The sequence below is a fragment of the Hippocampus bargibanti genome, linkage group LG12 (assembly GCF_051943395.1).
Source record: "Hippocampus bargibanti isolate YZ-2025 linkage group LG12, ASM5194339v1, whole genome shotgun sequence".
Lineage (NCBI taxonomy): Eukaryota > Metazoa > Chordata > Actinopteri > Syngnathiformes > Syngnathidae > Hippocampus > Hippocampus bargibanti.
The window spans coordinates 20,236,817-20,254,137 of NC_142745.1; the positions used below are offsets into that span (position 1 = coordinate 20,236,817).

General features: G+C 44.8%; 1 protein-coding gene across 1 annotated transcript in view; it reads right to left on the bottom strand.

Annotated features, from left to right (window-relative positions):
• The window catches only part of lrig1 (leucine-rich repeats and immunoglobulin-like domains 1), a 34,425-nt gene extending 17,538 nt beyond the window's left edge, over window positions 1–16,887 (bottom strand). The window contains exons 1-7 of the mRNA XM_089009993.1: window positions 15,917–16,887; window positions 9,309–9,380; window positions 9,112–9,186; window positions 4,470–4,607; window positions 917–1,060; window positions 667–810; window positions 403–546 (exon numbers count right to left, since the gene is read on the bottom strand). Of these exons, the coding sequence (XP_088866119.1) occupies window positions 403–546; window positions 667–810; window positions 917–1,060; window positions 4,470–4,607; window positions 9,112–9,186; window positions 9,309–9,380; window positions 15,917–16,119 (920 nt within the window). The 5' untranslated portion in view covers window positions 16,120–16,887. The remainder of the gene's footprint in view (window positions 1–402; window positions 547–666; window positions 811–916; window positions 1,061–4,469; window positions 4,608–9,111; window positions 9,187–9,308; window positions 9,381–15,916) is intronic.
• Window positions 16,888–17,321: the final 434 nt, after the last annotated feature.

Sequence of the window (17,321 nt, forward strand, 5' to 3'; positions counted from 1 at the left end):
ATAGTACTCACCGTTAACATGAATGGTTTTCTGTTCCTCGTGATTGGTAAAAATCCAGGCAAACGATCGGAATGAAATTCAACTTGCCGGTCCAGAGGCGAAGTTACTGCTAGCTAGCCTGCACACGGCTCATAAGCTTCCACACTTGCTATCTGCAATATACTTCTCGCATAAGTATGTTTATGCTAAAGTTAACATGGGGCTTGTTAAAATGCAGTGGCGGTCCATGCATTTCACACCTAGGCCTTCAGTGAAGTCCTGCTTAGTCCGACTTGAACAAATATCCCTCGTAATACCATAATTTATGACACAACGGCTGGAGATATCATTTACAACTCTCTCATCGTGAGTCGTGCGCAAGCTCATTGGGCAACCGGCGGCAAATTTGGCGTCGGCACTCACAGTTCTCGCAGCTTCTGGCAGAACTTCCATCCGTCAGGATTGATTCGGGCAATGGAGTTGTGACCCAGGAAGAGCTGCTGAAGAGAAGTCAGGCCGTACAGGGAGCCGCTGTTCACCTCGCTCAGGCTGTTGTGCTCCAGGTTGCTGCAGGATGGCGAAAAGAGCTGATGAGGAACGTCTGGAGGACCCGCCGGGAGATCCAATCGGCTGCTTTCAGCCGCAAAGAGTTAACGTTGCTTCCTGGGTCCTCTCGCGGAAACGTACAGGACTTTCATCTTGGCCAGGTCCCAGAAGGCCCCGTCCGTCAGCTTGCCAATGGCGTTCCTTTGGAGCTTCAGCGTCTCCAAGATGGAAAGACCCTGGAAAGTCAAGCCCTCCACCTGACGGATACGATTCCGGCTGAGATCGCTGCGGATGCCCACAATCACAAAACACGGCGGGAGATTGTGAATTCCGCCCCACGCACAGACGGATAACATCAAATTCCACAAGGGGAAATCCAAAACTGACTCACAGCTGGGTGAGCATGGGTAGCTGGAAGGCCCTGACGGGAATCTGAGCCATTCGGTTTCGGCCCAGTCGCAGGACGTGCAGCGTGGAGCCCAGGTGGTCCAGCGCGCCCGGCTCCAACGTCGCTATCTTGTTGCTGCTGAGGTACCTGCGGAACACGGCTGCACGCTCACGACGCAAAAACTGGATGTGTTCTGCTTGTGAAAACCGGCGGTATCCGATTAGGCTTGCCAAGAGGAGCACAGAGAGCAGCTTGAAAAACAGGCTACGCTACGTTAGTGCTGCGCTAAATAGGACTCCAATGTCCCAAAAACACGGCCCCCCAAAACGTTTCTTCCCTTTCCCTTCGTTGATCACTATCGTTTCCAATATAATAATCCATTTCATTTCTAAGCGCCTTTCAAAACTTTCAAGGTCACTTTACAATCATGGGATTAGTTTTTCTGTGGGGATCAGTGGCAGCCACACGCGCCAGCGTTCACTCAACCCAGAAGTAACTCAAATAGATAGAAAGCTAGCTAGCTAGTAGATAGTCAATAAATAGCAAAAAGCCACCTAGACACCCAGCTACACAGCTAATAGATAGCCAGATAGATAGCTAGCTAGCCAGCCAGATAGCTAAGCCATCTAGATAGGTAGCTAGATAGCTAATAGATAGCCAGCTAGATAGCCAGATTTAATACTCAAAACCCCAATGGACATGGGTCAATCAGATATCAATAATTGTTATTTAGTTTTTTTTGTTCTTTTGACTTCAAGACAGCGCCGCGAGAGTGGCTGCCTTTCCAGCAGCTCATGTATTTTGTTTTTCTACTTTCATTCCTTTCATCACTTTGCTGCTGTGAAATGTAAATTTCTCCACTGTAAGACTAATAAAGGCAAATCGAATCCAATCCAATATCCAATATTGTTGAATAGAAAGTGTACAATAGGTCCTTCCTGGTCTTTTTACACGAACTGCCTGTAACGGACCATTTCCTCGTCTCATTTAACATTCCCATCACACTCTCTCTCCCCCCAAGCCACTGCGCATCATCACTTATCGGAACATCCAACACATTGACACTGTCACCCTCACTGCAATGGCTGCCAAACTCAATCCGGACTACAACTCCCCCCCTGATGAACTTGTTTCCCAATACAACACGGACCTTGCAAACATGCTCAACACCCTTGCTCCTGTAAAATCCCGGTCAGTCCAATTCACTCGATCCGCCCCTTGGTTCACCGCCCAACTCCGCTCCACCAAGGCGAAAACTCGGCAGCTGGAAAGACTTTACAGAAAGACCGGCCTCACTACCCACCAGGACATGTACACAGCTCACCTCACCCACCGCAAAATCAGAATACTATTCTGGACTGATTGATGCTAACAGTGGGAATCCACGGACTCTGTTTTCCCTATACAACAAAATCATTCAACCCCCTATCTCTCTCCCCCCACACTTTCACTCCTCAGACACCTGCAACGCACTACTTCTGTTTTTCACTGAAAAGATCAACAAGATCCACCAGCACCTCGGCTCCTCTGTACCCCCCCCCTCCCCCAACCTTCCTACTCCCTATCAACTGCTGTCGTCTTTTGAACTCCCTCATCCCTCCTTACTTTCTGACCTCATCACCAAGTCCAAGAATTCCACCTGTCAACTTGACCCCCTCCCTACTGTCCTCATCAAATCTTGTCTACCCGCTCTCCTCCCTTTTATTTCAGCTATTATTCACTCCTCACTGTCCACTGGAATTGTTCCTGTCCCTCTCAAAACCGCAGCTGTAATGCCAATCCTGAAAAAACTTGGTTCAGATCCCAATGATTTCAATAACCTACGTCCAATTTCGCATCTTCCATTTATCGCTAAAATTCTCGAAAAAACCGTCGTCTGTCAACTCCACTCTCACCTCACTTACAATAACCTCTACGAACAATTCCAGTCTGGTTTCCGCCCCCGCCACAGCACTGAATCAGCCCTCATAAAAATCACGAACGACCTTCTCATAGCAGCAGATACCGGCTCCCTCTCTATTCTCATCCTTCTTGATCTATCTGCGGCCTTTGACACCATTCTCACCCCATCCTGCTCAACCGACTCTCCACGCTAGGCGTGACACACACCCCACTTAGTTGGTTTCACTCCTACCTCACTGGCCGCTCACAGTTTATCCAAATTACCTCATTCACTTCACGGTCCTCCCCTGTGTCTTCTGGTGTGCCCCAAGGTTCTGTCCTGGGGCCCCTTCTCTTTATTATATACCTTCTTCCCCTTGGTGATATCTTCCGCAAATTTGGAATTCATTTTCACTGCTTCGCGGATGACACCCAGCTCTACCTCTCCAGTAAACCCGACGCCTCTCTTCCACCTGCATCCCTTACACTTTGCCTCTCAGAAATCAAATCCTGCTTTTCTCATAACTTTCTCAAACGAAACAGCGAAAAAAATGAACTTCTCCTTGTCGGTACAAAATCCACCCTTAACAAAGCAAACAGTGTATCTCTCACCATTGACAGTTCTACCGTGTCCCCCGCCCTTCAGGTTAAGAGCCTGGGTGTCATCCTTGATAGCACACTATCTTTTCACTCCCACATAAATAACATAACCCGGTCTGCATATTTTCACCTCCGCAATATCAATCGTCTCTGTCCCTCTCTCACCCCTCCTCACACCACTGCTATCCTCGTCCACAGTCTCGTCACCTCCCGTATCGATTATTGTAATTCACTTCTTTTCGGGGTCAATCAAAAATGTCTCCATAAACTCCAACTAGTCCAAAATTCCTCAGCCCGGATCATCACAAAAACCCCCTCATTTCACCACATCACTCCTGTCCTCCAACAGCTCCACTGGCTCCCTGTTAAACTCCGTATTGAATTCAAGATACTTCTGTTTATATTTAAAGCCATCCATAACCTTGCCCCCCCTTATCTGTCTGACCTAATTCAAATCTCCGTTCCTTCTCGGGCCCTCAGATTCTCTTCCTCCCTCCACCTCTACACGCCCTCTGCCCGTCTCACAACGATGGGGTGCAGAGCTTTCAGCCGCTCCGCTACTAAACTCTGGAACTCACTTCCACCCAACATCCGCAACATTGACTCCCTTCCTACTTTCAAATCTCACCTGAAAACCCACCTGTTTAAACTTGCTTTCATGGTCTAATTTATTATGCTGTTTTATTATTTATTGTTTTATGCATGATTTTACTGTTTTGTGTGTTGTCTTTGTTGTAAAGTGTCCTTGAGTGTTCAGAAAGGCGCTTGTAAATTAAATGTATTATTATTATTATTATTATTACATTATGTTGCTCACTTGAGCTATCTAGCTATCTAGCTAGATCGCTATCTGGCTATCTAGCTAGCGACCTAGCTGGCTACCTAGCTAGCTATCTATTTGCTATCTATAAGCTATTTGTAGTGTTTTTTTCTTGCCTTAAACTGTCGTTGTTATCAATTTTGCTCATATGCTACCTAGCTAGCTATTTGCTATCTATTTTCTATTATTTCCGTTTCTGAGCTTGCAACGTATTTCGCGGACACTCGAGAGGAAGAATATCAAACGAATACTTACAAATCTCTAATGCGGAGTCCCGCATGGAAGGAGTGACCTCGTAGTTCGGTGATGTCATTATTGCTCAGGTCCAAGGTTTCCAAGGAAACCAAGCTCGCCAATCGTATGCCCTTGATAGCGCCGATCTTGTTATGGTTTCTGGGGATTGGAAAAAAGAGAGCAAAGCTGACACCCTCGCAGTACAAACTTAAAGGACAACCGACACCTCCAGACAAGTTGCGTCCATAATTTGTAAAATCACTTCAAATTACTTCTACTGACCGCATTTTACAAAGATATCACCGCATATATCTATATTTTACCTTTTAAAACTCCCGCTGAATATTCATGAAGTCTTGTTTTCAAGTTGATGACGATGCCTGACGTGAGGTCACGTCTGGAACGCCCCTGACCAAGAAAGCGACACACAATGCATTTTGGGTACTTTGTTTGGTCTGAAAACTTTGTGTTGATCCGTGTTGATGGCGAATTAGAAGGAAAACACATAAATAACGAGATGGTGAATCGTTGTGTGTTGCACCAAGACTACTATTTGATACTAGTTGACACAAATTCTTAGCAGACAAATCAGCCCATTTCCAAAGGAGCTTGGGCGCCATCTTGTGCATTTTCTGGGCGCTACATTGGAGTCCAGACGGCTCGGATTGATACAGAAGGATTTCTTTCATCGATTGCAAACATTTATGCTTTCCTCTGCAGAACTATTCGAAACATATTCATAACCGGATGAGTAACAAGAAAGCATAATCTCAGAATCTGAACTCTATGAAGCCATTGTTTAGATTCTGGAGCAAGGCAGTTTGTGAAGGAGTATCCTGGTGAGATGTCACGAACAAGGGGACGGGACTTTCTGAATGTGCCTCGTTCCAAGCTCATTTTGTGGCAGTTTTTGGACACTTTAAGTCATTTTTATTGGTGTTTTGCATTTGACGAAAAATATCAGCCAGCATGTTTTGGATATTTTAGATGCTATAAAACGTTTTTCTGATGTCAGAAAACAAAAAACAATGGTGTCGGTTGTCCTTTAATGATCACCTGTAACCCCCCCCCCCCCCATCCACCAGGCACTGTGCTCAAGGTGGCCACTGTGTGTGAGTCTCTCCGACTTGCATACGTGCTTTGTTGTTTGTGCGTTCGCACGGTTGGTCTCGAACTATTTTCTGGCCGTGTTTATTCAGGTGGGCACCGTGCCGTGACTTGCCCCCACCCTCTCACAAAATGGACCGCGTATGTCCATCTGCTGGCCGAAGGCTAGAGAGGAAGGGTGGGAGCGGGGGGCGGGGGGGTTGTTTGGACAGGGTTTGGCCAGTGGAGCCCCTGCTCTTTCAACACATGCGACCCGGCTGCAAAGTGCCAAAACGAGTTGCTGCACATTGCCAAGGCTTGAGCGACAACGAGGACAGGATTTCATTCACGGCATTCGTGCCGTGAAGGCCTTGATGAAAAAAAGTACCCAAAATTCATTGTGAGTCGCTTTCTCGCGGTCAGGGGCGTTCTCTCCGTGACGTCACTTAGGGCATCATCATAATCAACTCGAAAACAAGACTTCCTGAATATTCAGCGCGAGTCTACAACATATAATATAGCTATATGCGGTGGAATATTTGTAAAATGCGCTCAGTAGAAGTCATTTGAAGTGATTTTACAAATAATGGACACAACTTGTCCAGAAGTGTTGGTTGTCCTTTAAGAAGTGATGTAGGGGGTCAACAGCTGATGACCTCGGCTGGGAAAAACAGATCAACGCTGGATCAGCGGAAGAGAGCGAGTGACCTCTGGCACTGTTTCCGGTTCTCATTCCTGCACCCGGGCACCGGAGCTCGCTCCCTCCCACGGTCGAGAATCCAGCTGCGTGTTTGAAGGCGGGGGCGTGTGGGGGTTGGTTGGGACACAATAGCAGCAGTTGAGGAGGCGAAAATTCCCAAGCAGCCAACTAGGAGGCCAATAAGGAGGCGCTTGAACCATCATGTTCCCTTTTTTTTCTCATCCCATGCCTGTGAAGTGTCCTTGAGAGCTTTGAAAGGTGCTTGGAAATTAATTGTATTCTATCTATATATATATATATATATATATATATATATATATATGTGTGTGTGTGTGTGTGTGTGTGTGTGTGTGTGTGTGTGTGTGTGTGTGTGTGTGTGTGTGATTTCAACAAAATGGCAGAATGTGTTATTTAAAATAACCTTGAGATAATACCATTAATATGAATGGTTTTCTATTCCTCACGATTGGTAAAAATCCAGCCAAAATATCGGAATAAAAGTCAACTTGCCGGGTACATGCGCAAGGTTACTCCTAGCTAGCCTCTATAATGCTCATTAGCTTGCTTGCTTGCTTTCTGCTGCCTCTCACAGAAGTATATTGATGCTAACCTTAGCATGGAGCTTGTCATAGTGCCACTGATATTCGACTGTTTCATCGATTGTATCGTTTCATTGCAAATTAGAATCTATCAAATTAGAACCTGCCCTCTCCACAAAGGCGAATCCTTCGGTCCATTCAAGCTGATTTTTTTAATTCAAAAGCGGACGTTTACCTGTTTCGACATCAACGGCACCTGAATTAAGATCATCCAATCAAAATGGCACTTTCCGCCAACCGGCGTCAGTATCATCCAATCAAAATTGCGCTTGCTGCCAACACAAGCCGAAACAGGAAATGAACAGCGAAAAAGCGAGAATACATATTTAGTTTGATCTGGTCAAGTTGGAAATCCATCGATCGGCGGAAAATTCTCATCCCTGATCAATGTTGGACATGACTTGACTGGAATTGCTGGGGTGGGGGGGACGCAGGAGGTCTTTCCATGTGACGCCATCAACTTTCATTTCTCCTTTCTAACTTCCGTTTCAGCGTTTCCGGTGGCTCCCACCCTTCTCTTGCGCAAAGCGGGTGACGCGGCGTTGATCCGACACATGGCCACCCTTGGACTCACCATCACCCGTTTTTACCGTAAGCTACGTGACAGACAGCTGCAGCTGGGGGCGCCTTGGCTTCAGCTCTGCAGCTCAGTAAATATTCCGCCCTCCTCGTGGCCTCTTCTTCCGTCATCGCCCCCGGGGACCCTTCCCTAGCAACAGGCTTCCAGTCCAGACCAAAAAAAGACCCCTTGCTTATTGAGGGGGGCAGAGGTGGCATTGATCCGACGGTTGGGAACAGAAAGAAAGGTTTTCTGTTGTGAGGATGTGCGGTCCGCGGAACGGCTGAATATTTTGCGTCAAAAGGCCAAGGGGCCTCAAATGACCCCACCCCCCTCCAGAAAGGTGTCAAGAGAAGGACAAGTGCGGCTCGTGGTTGGCGAAAGACTTGGCGGAACGAATGAGCTCGTTTTGGGGCGACAACTGACTGCTTCATGTCACAAAGAGGGTACAGCAAGTGCGGAAGAATGAATGACTATATCTTTCTGTTGTCATATTATTCGTTATTTAGTTTAGTTTTTTTTTTTTTTACTTCAAGATGCCGCCCCGAGAGTGGCTGCCTTTCCAGCAGCTCCTGTATTTTGTTTTTCTACTTCTTACTTTCCTTCCTTTCCTCATCATTTCATAACTTGCTGCTGTGAAATGTAAATTTCTCCACTGCGAGACGTATAAAGGTACAGTGATACCTTGGTTTACGAGCCCCTTGGCTTTCGGTTTCGGTTTATGAACGTTAAATTTATGAACATTTTACCTTGGCATACAAACTTTTTTTCAAGATACACACGGAGCGCCACAATGAATGATGTGTCCTTCACGAACGAGCCCGTCCTCATAACACAATGGCAGACGACTGCTTTTGTCCTCTATTCCCTGCCCCCAGTCTTTGGTTAAAGCCATGTGATTGGTCAAGAATGCAGCAGTGAGGGAGTGGAGGTTACAGACAGAGAGAGACAGAGAGAGAGAATGAGGCCGTTAAATATTAAAGAGACAGGCAGACGACAGAGAGAGAATGAGACGATGGATAGAAAAATGTGAAACTTGGACTCGTTTGAACTTTGATAGTTCAAAGGCAGAGGGTAGGCTGCAAGGTTAAAATATCTCATCAATCAGGCTCCACAAATAACCCGCACAAGCCATCTGTACACTTGATGCAAAAAGCTATCAACCCAGCTAAACAGAACACAATTGATGAGGAACAAGGTAAAATTATCGCAGAGAAAGCACCTCCAAGGGATCATTCCTCAAGATGGTGAAAGAAGGCTACGTTCATCATCAAGTGTTTAATGCTGATGAAACCGGCCACTCCACTCCATTAAGCCATCAACGACCCTCACAAACGTCAATAAAACCACTTTATTATATTGTACAGTTTATTTCTTTCATTATAACACCATAGCACATTTATTATACATAAAATAAGGTATATTTTATGTCGTTTTAAGGCTTAGGAAATTAGAACGTTGAACAGTTTGTTTTAAGGGGACCTGGGAACGGATTATTCTCATTTTAATGGTTTCCTGTGGGAAATGAATTTTTAGGATACACACTTTTTGCCTTACTCTGTCTGGGAACCAATTAAATTCGTAAGCCAAGTTATCACTGTACATCCAATCCAATCCTTTGCACCCTTGACAGACGTCAGGAGATTATTTCAAGAGCCCTTCAAAGAGGTCGGCCAGTGGCCTTAGAAGAAGAAGATTGGGGTGGTGGGGCATACTCACAGGTAGAGCGCCGCAATCTTGGAAGCCGCCTGTCCCAAATCCGGGATGGAGGTCAGCTCGTTGTGGTCCAGCCGCCTGAAAAGTCACAAAGGCGATGGTCAGTGTTCAGCGGAGAAGACACGGCAAAAGCAATTGGGTATTGTTTTTAGGATGCCCCCGCCTTAACCGCGATGATTAGGTTGTGCTTTGTTACTTACAAGTCTCGTAAATGTGTCAGGTTGACAAACACTTCTCTGCTGATTTCAGTCAGCTTGCTGTGGCCAAGATTTCTGGGAGAGAAATAAAATCAGGAATTTGCACATGGGGTGTGTAAGTAAGTAAGTAAACTTTATTTACATAGCACTTATCATAGGTAAAAGCACAAAGTGCTTCACAAAATTTAAAACAGTCATAATAAAAACAATACGCAAAAAAGTGCATGTGGAAAATTATGCAAGCAGAAAACATAGTTAGTCAAACACCTGTTTAAATAAAAAAGTCTTCAAAGGACAACCGACTCCATTTTTTGTTTCCTAACTGACAACGTTTTATAGCATCTAAAATAGCCAAAACACGCAGGCTGATATTTTTAGTCAAATGCAAAACACCAATAAAAAAAACGTAGTGTCCCAAAACTACTTCAAAATGACCCTGGAAATGGCGAGTTACAGAAGGTCAGAATCACAATACCTTTATTCGTTCCACAATGGGGAAATTTGCAGTCCACAGAAGCAATTCGAAAGGGGGTGGGGGTGGGTGATAAAAAAACAAGATATTCGAAGCATAGCAAAATAAAAATGTCAACTGTATACTGTAAATGTGCAAAACCATTTCATAAAAAACGGTCCCGCCTCCTTGTTCGTGACGTCACGCCAGGATACTCCTTCACAAACTGCCTTGCTCCAGAATCAAAACAATGGCTTTAGAGAGTTCAGATTCGGAGAAGATGCTTTCTTGTTACTCATCCAGTTATATATATATATATATGATTCAAATAGTTCTGAAGAGGAAAGCATAAATGTTTGCAATCGTTTAAAGAAGTCCCTTTGGATCAATTCGAGCCGTCAGGACTCCAATGTAGCGTCCCATAAAATGCACAAGATGGCGCCCAACCTCCGTTGGAAATGGGCTGATTTGTCTGCTGGGAATTTGTGTCAACTAGTATCAAATAGTAGTCTTGGTGCAACACACAACGATTCACTGTCGCGTTATTTATGTTTTTTCCTTCTAATTTGGCCATCAACACGGATCAACACGATGTTTTCAGACAAAACAAAGTACCCAAAATGCATTGTGTGTCACTTTCTCGGTCAGGGGCGTTCCAGATGTGACGTCACGTCAGGCATCGTCTTCTTCTTCTTTTCCTTTCGGTTTTCCTTTGAAGGGGTCGCCGCAGCAAATCAGTGTCCTCCATCTTCAGAGGATTGATTCGCATGTTTGTTTTGCCGAAGCTTTTACGTCGGATGCCCTTCCTGTCTTGGGAAGACTTCCTGAATATTCAGCGCAAGTCTTAAAACGTAAAATATAGCTATATGTCGTGGAATCTTTGTAAAATACGCTCAGTAGAAGAAATTTGAAGTGATTTTACAAATTAGGGACATAAATTGTACAGAGGAGTCGGTTGTCCTTTAAGAGTATTGCAGCAGAGTTCTGGACAACCTGGAGACGCGCCATATCCTTCTTGTTAAAACACGTAAAAAGGCTGTTACAATCATCTCGGCGAGATGAGATAAAAGCATGGATAATCATTTCTAGTTAAGGGTGCATTGATTTGCTTTCTTCATTCTCTTCATTCTCAGTGGGCACAGCAAGGAGCAACATGAACTAAAACTAACGTGGCCTCGTGTGCCAAGGATGTTCCCCCAAAGTGTCAAATCATCTCATGCAATCCAAGCGGGGCAAAAATCAATCGCCTCAGAGGGAGTCAACTCGCTTTCTGCACTCATTCTGCAAACAAAACACACCCATTTGTCTCCACAATTAATTTGCGGAGCAAACCTTTACATTTCCAAGTCAAGCTTCGAGTTCACAGGTGTCAAAGTCAAGGCCCAGGGGCCAAATCAGCCCCACCACCTCATTTTATTCAGTCTGCAAAAGCAAATCAAGCATGTCATGTGCCATAAATGTGAAAGCTGGTTAATTTATTTGCCGCTTGGTCTACATCTGTGTAAGCTCTCAGTCGTACAGGAGTGGTCCATCGATGAGAAGGTTTCTTCAGCCGTCATCTGTACAAATGTGAACATTTGTACAGATGACGGCAGAAGACGCTTGGTCTACATTTATTATTTTGTTTGCTGGTCGCCAGATGCGTCAGGAACCGATATGCCAAATGCATCTCTACTGTTATTGGATTAGCCTATATTAGGGGGGAATTGTAGCTAGCAATCTGTTGGCTATCTATTAGCTATCTACTAGCTGTCTAGCTATCTTTCTTATCTGTGTATTTAATACGGTCAAACATAGAATGAACTTTAAAATTCTTCTTTATACATTTAAAGCTAACCATAACCTTACCCCCCATACCTATCTGACCTTCTTCAAATTTCTATTCCCTCTCGTTTCCTCAGATCCTCTTCCTCCCTCCACCTCTGTGTGCCCGTCCGTCCCTGCCCGTCTCAGCACGATGGGGGACAGGGCTTTCAGCTGCTCTGCCCCCAAACTCTGGAACTCACTTCCTCCCAACATTTGTAACATGGATTCTCTTCCCACCTTCAAATCCCATCTCAAAAGCCACCTGTTTAAAATCACATTTTCAGTGTAGCTCTTTCTCGTTTCTATTTATGATTGTATTTTATTTCTTGTGTTCTATTTGTGATTGTATTTTAGTTATTATAGTACCTATGCTTGTCTGTGACTGTAGTGTCCTGGAGCGCTTTGAAGGGGGCTTAAAATGAAATGTATTATTATTATTAATAGTGACTTTCAGTGTATTAGCCAACTACCTATCTAGCTCCCTAGTTAGCTATTCTCTATAGAGCTATCTAGGTGACTACCTATCTAACTAGCTATCTGTTGGCTAGCTATTAGCTGGCTAGCCAGCTTTCTATCTATTAACTTCCGGGTTGAGTGAACGCTGGTGCGTGTGGCTGCCTCTGCTCACCCATAGAAAAACTTATCCTGTGACTGTAAATAATAATAATAATAATGATGCATTTCATTTCTAAGCGCCTTTCAAGGTCACTTGACAGTCACATGATCAGCTTTTCAGCGGGTGAGCAGCGGCAGCCAAACGCGCCAGCGTTCATTCAACCAAGTTCAAGTAACTCAAATAGATAGAAAGCTAGCTAACAGTTAGCTAATAGATAGCCAGCTAGACAGTTAGCTAATTAGCTAGATAGCCATATAGCTGATAGCCAGCTACATAGCTAGCTAGCGAGCCAGCCAAATACCTAATAGATAGCAAATAGATAGAAAAGGGATAGCAAATAGATAGCCAGCTAGGTAACTAGCTAATAGATAGCAAATGGATTGGAACTACAGTAAAGTCTCGTTATATCGATATCGGTTATATTGATAATACTGCTTATTACGATACTATTTTCATTTCCCGTGCACATTTCTCGTCTTTTTATGTATAATTAGTTCCGTTTAGTACGATTCATGGTTATTACGATAATCCGGTTACTACAGTGCTCTTTTTCATCTCCCGCCGGCCATTTTGCTATGTTTATATTGATACAAATTATACTTAAGGTGAATCGATATTTGCTTAGAGGTTTCTATACAGTACCACCATTATCGAAATCTGTATCGGTCGCGCCGTTGGTCACGTAGCTTGGTTACGTAGCTTGGTTACGTGACTGGTCACGTGGTAGAAAATGGCGTCTGCTGCACTGCGCAAGCTTCCGTGTTTTGAACTGTCATACGGGAGCACAATAAAAAAGGCGTAGCAGAGTTTATGTACAGTATTGTTGTTCAACACCAATTTAAACCATGGGGAAACGTAAGAATTGTGACCTCGGAACGAAGTACAAGGCAATAGTGGCTGTTGAGTAGAATCCAACAAGGAGCAAATCCTCCATCGCGAAAGAGTTCGACGTGCCGCAGAATACTTCATCAACGTAAGTAATGTAAACGTTGCAGTTTTTATTTTCCATTCATGTATTTAATTGTGTTGTATTCAGATATCTTTATCGCTTGCAACAGTCACTGTTTTTCATATGTTTGTACATGCTGGCGTTCGTGGTTTCGTGTGTGTAGAACAACGTGAGGATTTTGCATTGGTTGCATTTTTGAAAGGAAATACGTAGCAATTAAAAAGGTGTTAAGACGTTTTTATTTTATGCATAAGTTTATTTTTCACTTCACTACTGTACAAAAAGCATGCTAGATACGCAATCCATGAACCCAATGATAAAATTACATGCCATATCAAAATGCCATTTACATATTGCCCCCCCCCCCTCTTAATGCAGTTCGGCGCAGGACGGATATATTGATAGTATGGTTATATCGAAGTTTTTCTGACTCCCGAGAATATCGATATAACGAGACTTTACTGTAGATACCTTGAGAGTTTTGAAAGGTGCTTATAAATGAAATGTACTATTATTATTATTATGATGATTCGGGATTCCACGCAACGCTGGCGACTATTTTTTCCAGAAAATAGGCCGCATCTGTGATGCGAGCCATCGTCCCGACAAAAGTCTTTCCTTCCTTCCTTTCCATCCCCTTTCCGCTCTTGAATGCAAAGTCAGCATTTGTGTTTTTCTTGCTTCGGTGCCTTCAGGGCTTGATTACACATTATCAGCACTCCCTTTTTTTTGAGAGGGTGACGAGGTTAGAGAAGAGCGCGCAAGAGCCGACAGTGGCAGATGTTCAAGTCAAGGGGGGGAGCCTTGGCGCAAAAAGGACATTGCGCTGCATTTGTCCAATGTGGCGTCACACATGGAAGCTTTCAACTGGAAACCGAAGCAACTTTCCACAACGATGGGGATCAATCCAAAATAAAAACTTATGTCACGTTTAGGAAATACAGCCCCACAGATCAAAATCAAGGAATCACACTTGCTATCAATTGAATACCTGTGGCGTTAAAAGCTTCAAGTCTGCTAAATTGAAATTATTGCCGGTGACTCATATCAGTTGCAGCGGCGCTTGGTTACGATCCGCCTCATCTCGGCGTATCACAATTTGTCATTTTAAGTGGCCCAAGTGCTGGAAGTAAACGCGGCTAATAGAAAACATTAGTGTCAAACTTGCCCGCTGACAAATTCGGCATGAGAGGCATGATCCCCCACCTGGTCTGCTCCCTCCACTTTGTGGTCAAATACAACATCCAATTCGAATCGCAACGAATGACATTCATTTGCCCACGAAGATCACAGAAGTGGAGACAATCATTCATGTCTCTCCGCCCCTCCAATAGCTGTACTATCAACAGGGAATACAGCGATACCTTGGCTTACGAACTTAATTGGTTCCCACAGTGTGTAAGGCAAAAAGTGTGTATCCCAAAAATTAATTTCCCATAGGAAATCAATGTGAGCATAATCCGTTCCCACGTCCCCATAAAACATAACTTTCGCCTTTCTAATTTTCTAAGCCTTAAAACTACACAAAATATACCTTATTTTATGTATAATAAATGTGCTATGGTATTATAATTAAAGAAATAAACTGTACTAAATAATAAAGTTGTTTTATTTACCTTTGTGATGGTCGTTGATGGCTTGATGGAATGGAGTGGCCGGTTTCCTCAGCATTAAACACTTGATGAGGAACATATCCTTCTTATTTCACCATCCTGAGGACTGATCCCTTGTAAGTGCTTTCTCTGTGATAATTTTATCTAGTTCCTCATCAATTGTGTTCTGTTTAGCTGGGTTGATAGCTTTTTGCATCAAGTGTACAGATGGCTTGTGCGGGTTGTTTGTGGAGCCTGATTGATGGGATGTTTTAACCTTGCAGTCTACACTCTGCCTTTGAACTATCAAAGTTGAAACTCTCTCACTGTCGTCTGCCTGTCTCTTTAATGTGTAACCCCCCCGCCCCCCACTGCTGTGTTCTTGTCCAATCACGTGGCTTTAACCGAAGACTGGGGGCGGGGAATAGAGGACAAAAACAGTGGGCTTTGTTGCTAGAACGGGCTCGTTAGCGAACGACACATAACTCATTGAGGCAGCTCCATGTATGAAAAAAGTTCGTATGCCAAGGTAAAGGTCGTGTGCCTCGGTAACATTTTCATAAATTTAACGTTCGTAAACCGAAAAGTTCTTAAGCCAAGGGGTTCGTAAACTGAGGTATCACTGTATATAATTGAGCCAATTGCAGTAAACGTAATTTAGCCTGTCCTGCATATCTTCACACACACACACACACATGTATTTAATCTTATGAAAAAAATATGAAAGTGCCAAAAACCGGCATGTCATCTTTTCACTTCACTGTCATTAACATTCAGTGGAGGCTTTTACTTTTGAAAAGCAGATTTTTGGGAGCCGTGGTCAGACGCGAGTTGATTTTCGGCAGCCTGTAAAACAGCATCGCAAGATGATGCAACGCATCCACAGCCAGCAGTGCTAAATATGGTCCGACGTGCGCCCGCCCGCCTGGGCCTCATGCGAAACGCCGATGAAACCGAAGAGAATCATCATCGTCATCTTGGCACATCGCAAGGCAACAGCAGCCTGATGGCTGATGACGGTGGTGGCCGACAGGTGTTTTGCCGAAGGTGAAACCCGAACCCAACCGTGCAAACTGAGCGCCAACAAATGAAATGGAAAGCTTTTCCAGCAGACGGACAGTTGAAATCAAAGTTGGACTCAAATCTTTCGAGGGGGAGTGACGTCGCTCAGAAAAAAGAACCAAGTGAGTCGCTTACAAGGAAACGGTCCCGGCAGGCAGATATCCGGGCGGCGCCGGTCGCTCCAGTTGACTGCAGTCCACCCAGTCCCCGTTGCAGGTACAGTTGTGGGCACACTGCGGCTCTGAAGTCAATCCGTGACACTTCAAAAGTCGGAGTGAAAAACACAAGTAGAAAAGGCAGCGGAAAGCATGCCCAAATGGTCCCGGAGACGCCGCCATTTTGTATCCAGCTTTCAAGAACCCGCAAACGGGAATGTTAGTGCAGCTCAGGGGCGATCGGTTGCACTTTAAAGCATGTTGCTGTTTGAATGCCGCTCGATGGCGAAGGCGCAAGTGGCTTGATGCAAAAAAGTCATACGGGACGATGGTCCAACTTTCGCCTCGACGTCCGACGCGCGTTTCCAATCAAAGGTGATTCACAGTTTGGACAAGGGCGAAAAATCAACAAACAACATTGCACTAGCGATTTGATTCAACGCGTTTTCGGGGTTTAACGCTACATGTTCGGTGTGCCCGCCAACTCCCACAAAAATACGTTTAAAGGGCATACACTGCCAGGCTGACTGGAAACGTTTTATCAAGCAAACAGGTCGGGAAGCGAACGTCGCTTAACAGCCACCAGCGTGCAAGTATCTTCGTGTCCACCTCGCAGTCAAAGTCGAGCCCCAAACTTTTTTTCCACGGTAAAACGACTCCAGCGTTGATCTCTAGGCGAGCGAAGCACCGCGTTGAAATCTCACTCCGGACTGTTTCAATCCAACTTTGAAAGGTCCCCCTCCAAAGTTTCCGATAGAGAATCCGATCGGCGGGTTGTCTTCTGTCGGATGTAGTCAGAAAACGAAACAATCCTATATTAGCAGGCAAAAAAGACCCCCCCCCCTACTTTTGACCGCGGAGCGTTCGCCACCAAGAGTTTTGTCCTCTGGCTTCGGCACCCCCCTACCCCCTCGAGTCAGTTAGTGGAGTCCCACGTTGGAAGCACGACAGTGATTCCAGGAACCGCCTTTGCCTCGCTGTAATTGGCTGCTGGCAAATAACATAACTGCAGCGTCTTACTCATTGGTTTGTTTGGGTTGTCCGTGAACGGCAAGCCGCTGTCAGTCAGTGGTGTCAAGGTCCGCCCATCTTTCCCACCACAGGGTGTGAAACCTCAAACACCCCCCCCCCCCTCGGCTGCCACGCCACACCCCCCACCCCCTCACTCGATCACTCACTCGCTTTCGCTCTTTCTTAAAGGGGCCGCGAGTTTCAAAGGCAGCCCAGCTAATCGCTTTACAACAAGCCATAATCACAAAACCGGTTTAATATATCATTATGCTTTGAAGCGACCGTAAAATATATACATCTTCAAATTCACAGCATCCAGTGCATAAAATGAGGACGATTGCTTTGGCTGTTATTATAATACGTTGACTGATAAT